The sequence below is a fragment of the Prunus persica genome, chromosome G3 (genome assembly GCF_000346465.2).
Source record: "Prunus persica cultivar Lovell chromosome G3, Prunus_persica_NCBIv2, whole genome shotgun sequence".
Lineage (NCBI taxonomy): Eukaryota > Viridiplantae > Streptophyta > Magnoliopsida > Rosales > Rosaceae > Prunus > Prunus persica.
In genome coordinates this window covers 11,947,263-11,956,128 of record NC_034011.1, presented here as the reverse complement: position 1 = coordinate 11,956,128, position 8,866 = coordinate 11,947,263, and the positions used below count along the sequence as shown (strand labels likewise).

At 36.7% G+C, this 8,866-nt stretch overlaps 1 protein-coding gene across 1 annotated transcript; it reads right to left on the bottom strand.

The window, feature by feature from the left end:
* LOC109948183 (trans-resveratrol di-O-methyltransferase-like) lies at positions 6,799-8,106 on the bottom strand. Its single transcript, XM_020560389.1, has 2 exons — positions 7,324-8,106; positions 6,799-7,236 (listed from the first exon to the last, which is right to left on the bottom strand). The coding sequence occupies exons 1-2, from the start codon at positions 8,086-8,088 to the stop codon at positions 6,934-6,936; spliced, it is 1,068 nt and encodes a 355-aa protein (XP_020415978.1). The 5' UTR covers positions 8,089-8,106; the 3' UTR covers positions 6,799-6,933.

Below are 8,866 nucleotides of genomic sequence, written 5' to 3'. Positions count from 1 at the left end.
TTGTCAATTTTCAGACGACGCTAGAACGACTGACGAACCGTCGTGGTCTACATATTTAACCACGTAAATAAGAAGCTACCATTGTCTTATTTAGTTGAGGTAGTTGTCTTCAAAGTTGGAAACTTTCCCTCTTTGTCTGTATATTTTATCGAACTTGGAAAGAAGTAAAATGATTTTGGCCAGAAAAAAGGTAAAAAGATTTTTCAAACAAAAAACGTATGAGCATGCAAAACAGCAACCAAAATAGTGAAAATGAAAGCTTACCTTTTGCGTGCAATGAAAGCAAGAGGAAGACGATGTTTAAGTTCAGAGACGACGAAGAAGACGAGAGGAAGACGATGAGATACTCTGACAGTGCTCTGACAAGGAAAAAAGTCTAAAAGTTTTCTCTGAGAGATTGAAATTTTTAATCGGGTTTGGAAACAGTGCATGTGTAAGTCAGGTAGACGAAAAGTTGCTTACATATAAAACCATTTCAAAAAAAATAATACGGCGGTTACATATAACTACGACGTATAAATTACAAAATACGACGGTACATTTAACTTCGGACGTGGTAAATAAGTACGACAGTAGTGTTGTAGGTACCGTCGTAGTAAACTCAAAAATTAAAGTACATAAGTAATAACTCGCGTCATGGTAGATTATTTAACACGTCGTTTTTATTAATGTACCGACGTGGATTTCTGTAATATACGTCGGTCATACCGACGTTGATTTTACAATTTAAACGGCGGTTTTTTTGTAAGGACCGCCGTTGGTTTTAAAAATTTATTCTATAAATTTGTCGCTTTCATTCATTTTCGGTTTACATTTAGGGTTCCAAGTTCTTCCTCTCTCAGAGACACTGTCTCTCACGTCTCAAAGACAATAATTTGGATGTCTTTCTCAAAGAGAAATTGAGCTTACTCGCACCAAATATATGTCCACAAGAAGAAGCTTGTCAACTAGCCCTCTCACTTCCTTGATCAAGCCTGATAGGACACTTAGTGCTTCTGAATACTCCTTGCTTTCCATCAAAAGAGATGCAAGCCTGGCCTCCACTCGCTGTCGAAGGAAAGTTCGCTTCTCAGGGAAATCTGAAGATCAGATGTGCCTAATCCTCTGCTTGATTTTCTTGGCTAAGAAGATCCGTCAGATTTGTGATAGCCTCTTCCTTTATCCGTAGAGCTTCAGAAGAAGAAGATGGGTTTCAAGAATGCGATAAAGAATAGAAATGGCTTCAGATGGCCTCTAAAGCATGAGCAATCGAATCAGTAGTTGCTGGGAGATATGATGAAGACATTGTCAATGCTTTGAACTATACAAGTCCTGCAGAAAGATAAAGGACCAAACTGTTAAAGAAACTGAAACAACGGCGGTTTTCTGTTCTACCGTCGTCTTTTCTCGTCGTCTATATTAAGGTAAGATGGCGGTAGATTTATAATTACCGACGTAGATTATTTTGTTAAACGTCGTTAAGTGTACTACAACCGACGTGAATTTTATTTTTAAATTATAAATAGAGTTTTTTTTCTCGAATTCTTTCAGTTTTAGTTTTCAATTACAAAGCGTGATAAATAGATTTTTCTTTCCCGAGGAAATTTAAAATGAGGGAAATTAATGTTCTAGAATTTGTAAACTAACACGACGCAATATTACTAACCCGAGGAAATTATAAATAGATTTTGCTTTCCCGAAGAAATTTTAAATTAATTCAGTTTGAAACAACGACGGGTTTTTGTTATGCCGTCGTTTTTAACTAACATGACGCAATATTTGTTTTGCGACGTGGAATCTTTTCATTTAACGTCGTTAGGTTTAATATAACCGACGTGGATTTGAATTTTTAAATTATGAATAGAATTTTTTTTCCCGTGACCTTTCAGTTTATTTTTCAATTACAGTGCGTTATAAATAGAGTTTTTTTTTCCGGAGGAAATTTAAAATGAAGGAAATTAATGTTCTGGAATATGTAAAGTTTCTTTTTTGGATGACAGATTTAAATAAAATAAGAATATAAAAACAACGACTGTTTTTGTATTACTGTCGTCGTTTTTCGTCGTCTTAAGTAAGACTAAGACGACGTAATATATTTGTTGAGCGACGTTGATTTGTTTTTTAAACGTCGTTAGGTATAATATAACCGTCGTTGAAAATTGTCTCTCTGATTGCAAATTTGCAACGACGTTAGGTATAATATTTGTAGATACACAAACGCACACACATCATCAACTTCCAAAAAATTGTCTCTCTGATTGCAAATCTGTGTCATCTGTTAAGATTATGATGTGGAACAGAGTTCCATCTGGTAAGATTTCGTAACCCTTGGGATCTCAGACAAATCTGATTATGTCGGCGGTTTTCTATATAAACCGTCGTGGTTATTTCAATTCTTGTCATTAAGTAGATCTACTGACGTAGGATAAGAAAATCAAAGAAAAAAATTGTTAACAAAAATTCTTATTAAGACGACGGTTTAAATTAAAGGTACGACGTATAAAATGAATAAATACGACGTTAAATTTTATTGTACGATTTAAAGATAACGTCGTAGAACTATACGAGAATGACGTCGATATATTTATATTTTCCGTCGTTGTACATTAATTTAATACGGTGATATTTTGTATTTTAAAGCCGTGGATTTGTTTGTAATTATACGGCGTCTTATACGAAAACCTCGTCGTGTTATTTTATGAGTAAAAACGGCGGTTTTTATTGAAATCGTCGTCTTTACTTTCTACGTCGGTCGATTCATAACTTCTGCCGTTCTTTGTTGGCATTGATTTTACACTGCGGAAATCTGTTTCAAATAGACGTCGGTTGTTTAATTAGGTACGTCGTTATTTTTGAACAGCCATTTGAATCTCCATTTTTTAGTTGTCTAAGGTTGTATTACACGACGGTGTTTTTAGAACCGTCGTCGTTTTAAAAACCACGACGGTTTTCACTTAGACCGTCGTTGTTTTCTGGTCGTCTTTTTCACTTTTTGTAGTAGTGTAAAGATAAAAATATTCTGAACACTTCTCCAGAAGGCCACGAACCGAGCTCATCTTGGGCTCCAAAAACGCAATAAAAGCCTAAAATGTCACTATTCCAACACCGCCCACTGCACCTTTATTTTATTGCCAGAAAATAACCGCTTGGTAGAAAAATCTGAAATTTTGATATAATCAAGCTAAGTGACTCATGAACGTCCTCCAACTAGAATTACTCAAACATTCGTCCATTTAGTTATGTTTTGCTCCAGACGAAGTCGAAAGTCCTATATTAGAAATATAATTCAAAGAATCAAAATTCTTCCAAAATATTAACTAAAATATACTTAGAATGGGGTTACATATATAATATAAAATATACCCATAAGGTACCCTTGTGGTGGGTCTGAAAAACTATATCCCAAACTTATATCAATACTTTCCCTTTAATTTACAATCCATTTCCCGACCTTTATATCAACTTTCTGATAAATTGATTCTCAGCTATATTTCAAATATATATGCACAATTTAGCAATCTATAAATAACTATCTATACTCAATCCATAACATGACTCAGAAACTCATTCTCTGTCAGGACTTGTTTATATGGTCATTTTAACACTTCTTATAGGATATAACTGCCTCGGAAGACTTATGGTCAACTGAGGGGTCAAACCGCCTAAACTTAATCAATCGGGCCTGCTGGGCCCACGACCTCCAATCACAAATCTGGGAGTCCCTATAGGTTCAACCCACTCTTCTAAACTTACCCTGCAAGTTTGGTCCAAATCGAACAGTCGGATTGATCACGATCGCATGATTGGACGGCTACAATTTATCTTGCCCTAGGGTTCGCGATTTCGGAGTATCCGAGACTCTGATTCACGATTTGTTGAATTCTATACGATCGTGAAAATACAAGGTATATTATACGGGAATTTGGATTCAATCCAACGGTCCGAACATATCAAACCCGAAAATCGCACCATATGCAAAATTCGTTCAAGGCTCAAACGGTATTCAATTGGAATTCGAGCACACCTATGCTCTCGTGACAACTAGGGGACTCATTGGGACAGAATGTCCCTCTGCTACAATACCAACGCGTGGGTGTCCAAAGCAATACCATTCGCTAGAAAACTTCAAAATCAAGGGCCAAGCTTCCTACCCTAGGTTCATGACATTGATTGGAGCCACTTTTGTTCTTGGACCTACCCCGAAAAATGGCCGGACTTTCAACCCGAAATCCGGCCAAACTTTGACTTATAAATTGAACCAACACTAGAAATCGATTAAATCCTACCCAACCATCAGCTAGAGCTCAAAAAATAGGTGAGAAAACATACCTCACCCGTCGAAACCGGTGGCTGGAGGACGGAGAACGAAGTCAGTGAAGTTCTGTCAAAAATCGACTGTTTCCGCGACTTTTCCCAGCGGATTCCAGCGGCAGCTGGCGTCGGGGTTGGTCGGAAAATGTTACTGTGGTGGTGGCTGTCCTAACCTGACCGATCACATGGCCGGCCATGACATATGGCGATGGCTATGGTGATTGATGGTGGTGGCTGTGAGAAATGAAGAGGGAGGGGACTCTGGTTCGCTGTGAGAGAGAGAGAGAGAGAGAGAGAGGAGTAAAAATCTGATTTCTTGCAAAATTACGGTGTTGCCCCTCTACGTATTTTAATCGTATCTTCCTCAATACAACTCGAATTTGAGCCCACTACGTGTCTACGGACTCACCTCGACGTGCTCTATGCAACGGTATGATTGAAATTCCCAAATCCCTTCTCGATAAAAAGGTCAACTTAAAACCTGATAAAATATTTTAGGGGCAAAATAGTCTTTTTCCAAAATAAATTAATAATTAAAAATTTATTTAGGACCGGGTTGTTATATAAATTGCCCTCAAAGAGTTTTCACTACTACAATTTTGTTAAACCACGACTCAAAATAGACAATGGTGAAACTTAAAATCATCGTTGTGTTTTAAAGGACGACGATTTTACAAAACCGTTGTGGTCTTATACACTACTAAAATGGAGTTGCGTTTTTAAAACACGCTAGACAAAAGGTGCCGCTTAAGTAAATTTGTCCTCGACCTAAAATTCAAATTTCCCCGTGTGTGTGAAAACCTTATCTCTCCCTCCTTGAAACCCTCATGAGCTCTCTGAGGCACTCTCTCTCACCTCTATGCTCCTCATACGCACCTACCAGCCATGCCAACGATGCAACGATGCCAAAAAAATTTCATAAACACTCCTTCTCTCACCTTTGGATTAGTGCTAGTGTCATAAGCAAGTATATGGTATATCTAATTTTTTTTTGTCTCAGCCATCTTTTGTGCAAGATCAATAATCTCTTTCAATTATGTAAATTCATTGAGTTTCACTCACTAACACTGAGAAGTCTACTTGATAAGTCCATAAATTTAGACATTTATGTACTCTTTATACTTAGTTTTTGCAGGAGAATTTGATTTAAAAAGAACTTATTACTTTATTTTATCAATTTTCAGCTTTCCAGAGCAGGTAATTTGTTTTCAACGGAAATACGACTTTTTGGCGGAGTTTTAGTATAAGACCAGTTAGAGATGAAAGTTAAGATATTGAAGATGATTGTGGAATTTTTCTAGAATTTTTGGGGCAACCAATGAAAGCAGTCTTTGAAGTTACTTCAGCATAAGGTGCAATCCCGTTGAAACTGTACTGCTGTGGAAGAATGATTATTTGAAGACTTTCCTGGTCTTTCCTCAAGATGTGTGATATATGGCTGGAAAGATAAGACAAAGATCTATAATTTAGATATTTTTTCCAAATTTTCTTGGAGGAGGAACAACCCCAAATGTGCATGCAAAATAACTGACGTGTTATCCCAGTTCAAGTAGGAAGAGGAGTCAATTAATTACCCATATGAGATTTATGTTTTAATTAGGTTTTTCTTTATTTTTGGGCTGCTGTAAAAGCCCAGATGGCGTAGGAATAGACGTGCGGTATTTTATTTAAACATGAGAAACAACTTCTTTGGAGGATGCAAAAACTAGGAGAAATTGGAGACTGCGGAAGAGTACCGCAATTGGCTAAGTTTTACTATTTCTTCCTTATGTTTTTGTTTATGTCGAATTCTATGATTATATGCAACTAATTTTCTTTTGTTAGGGAGTTATGTTGCCCTAGTATGATAATCTAGTTTTATTAGTTTACCTATTTATTGATTGTTGTTTGAAGTTGGATTCTTAATCACTGTACTGAATAACTTGGTTGATTATCTTGATGTTTGATCACCATCCAGACTTTTAATTGAGTTTCATATTTTGAAATCATTGCGTAACAACCACGTCATCTTTACTATTAAAAATATAATTCTCAATATATGCAACCAACCGATTTTTCATAATATTCATAGTAGAAAACACTTTCTCTACACTTGTAATTAGTGCTAGTGTCATGAGCAAGTGTATGGTATATCTAATCTTTTTTTGCCTCAACCATCTTTTGTGCAAGATCAATAATCTCTTTCAATTATGTAAATTCATTGAGTTTGAGAGAAAACTTACTAAAACTGAGAAGTCTGCTTGATAAATCCATAAATTTACACATTTATGTACTCTTTATACTTAGTTTTTGTAGTATAATTTAATTTAAAAAGGACTTATTACTTTACTTTCTCAATTTTCAGCTTTCCAGAGCAAGTAATTTATTTTCAACGGAAATACCACTTTTTGGTGGAGTTTTAATACAAGACTAGTTAGAGATGAAAGCTAAGATCTTGATGATGATTGTGGAATTTTTCTAAAATTTTCAAGGCAGTAATTTGTTTTCAACGGAAATATGTTCCATGCATATATAACAAGAATTGACAAACAATTGCATTTAATACAATACTAAATAAACTAGGTAACATTAATTTACCCTAAACAAGATTACAATACATACATGCTGCCCGCATAATATATTAAGCAGGTGCTTCATTATAAATCAAGGATAAACCTCAATGAGAGACCTTAAACCCAAACAGGGAGTAATCTTATAGTGGTTGAAACCTGTGTCAGAAAAGAGCTTAGCCCATTCTTTCTCATTCCTTTCTTTTCCTGTAGTCATAACCATCATATGCATATCGAAGAAAAGCTGTGTTTCCCCAGATTCCTTATCTGTATTCTTGTTTTCCACCGTCATATCTACGATAATCACCTTGCCTTTCTTGCCCTCTCTTGTAATTGCCTCTTTACATTGCTCAAGTATTTTCACACATTCTTCATCACTCCAGTCATGCAATATCCACTGTTTGTCATACACAATCACCAAACAAAATCATAAATGGAAATCTGTATTTAACAATATAATATCACTAAGGATGAGATGATTTACCTTCAAAAAAATAGCATCGGCTGCAGGAACAGCCTCAAACATGTCCCCTGCAACATATTCCAAGTTCTTACTCCCTTTCAGGTCAGCAACTACATGTGGGAGATCAAGTACAGTGCATTTCATATGAGGGAAGGCATCAGCAATGGACTTGGCCATGGTTCCCGTCCCACCACCCACGTCAACCAATGAATTGACTCCTTGAAACACCTCCTTGCAGTCATCAATCACCAAGCTCGAGATCAACCGGGCATCGCTAGCCATGGCGTCGTTGAAAAAATGTGCAAGAGTCGGGTCCTGGTTCCCATATTCCCAACATGTCATCCCATGCACCACGTGAAACGGCGTAGGATTGTCATTTTGGAACCAAGTGGTCAAATACTGCCAAGGATCGGTTAAGATGGGACTGAGCATGGCAAGTAAGAAGGGCCTTGCGCTCATGGGATTGTCTTTCAGGAGGAGTGCTGAGGCATCTGTTAGTATATAACCTTGTTCGCCGCCGCCACTCAGACTTTCTCTGGCAAAGAAGCCGGAGTGGACTAAGATTCGCATGAGGCGTGGGATGAAATGAGCTTTTGTTGGGGAAATTGGTAGGGCAGAGACAAGCTCAGAAAGAGTCATGGGCTGGCCATGTTTTTGGATGACATCTGGGATACCTAATTGAACTGCACATTTGAGGGACATAGAATTTATGAAGCTGAAAATGTGGTTCCAAATGTGGGCTTGTGCTTGGAGTAGCTCATGACTTGCTCTCACTTCACTATCCATGCCTTGCTATTGGCTCAAGATGTGGTGAGAATTAAGATTGATGCACATCTCTTTATATAAGCGTGTGGGGTGGAGGGGAGCTAGAGGAGCTTAGTGCCATAAAGGAGAGAGGTATATTTGGAAATTGGGATACCCATGGTTTCCATGTGAACAAAGTAATCAACGTGCTAGACATGTTAATTGGTTCTTGTAATTGATGGTCGACTCTAGTTTTTTTCCTTCTACTGTATGCAATTACTGTTATGTAAACTCTTACAGCAAATAAATAACAATGATATCACACTAAATTGTGGTTTGTGCACGCAATAAACTCGTACAGTAGAAGGAGAACGACGGAATTATAAAACTAAACTAATCCATACAACATGAATCATGTAAAAGTACGAGTGAAGAACTGCGAGCAAGTATTGAAACGAAGTAAATGATAAGACCATTGCAATAAGACATTAAGGATACTTTTGATTGGCTAGAAAATGGGCTTAGGAATGGAAAATCATTTACTTTTTCATATTTAGTAAGTCCAGGTTTGGGAGAAGATTTCCCACCTTATAGAAAAACAGGAGGGAAAAATAAAACCCTACATCCACTTTGGATTTCATTTTCCCTTCCCATGTGAAACCAAGACGAGTTAATTACATTTTTTATAACCAATATACCCATTAACAATTAAAAAATAGCAAAGCAAGGATTAATTACACATTTTTTGTTCTGTTTTGCATATTTGTAATTTAAAGATAGGAATTTGATTTGAAGTATTTTCCTAGCATTACCAAATATA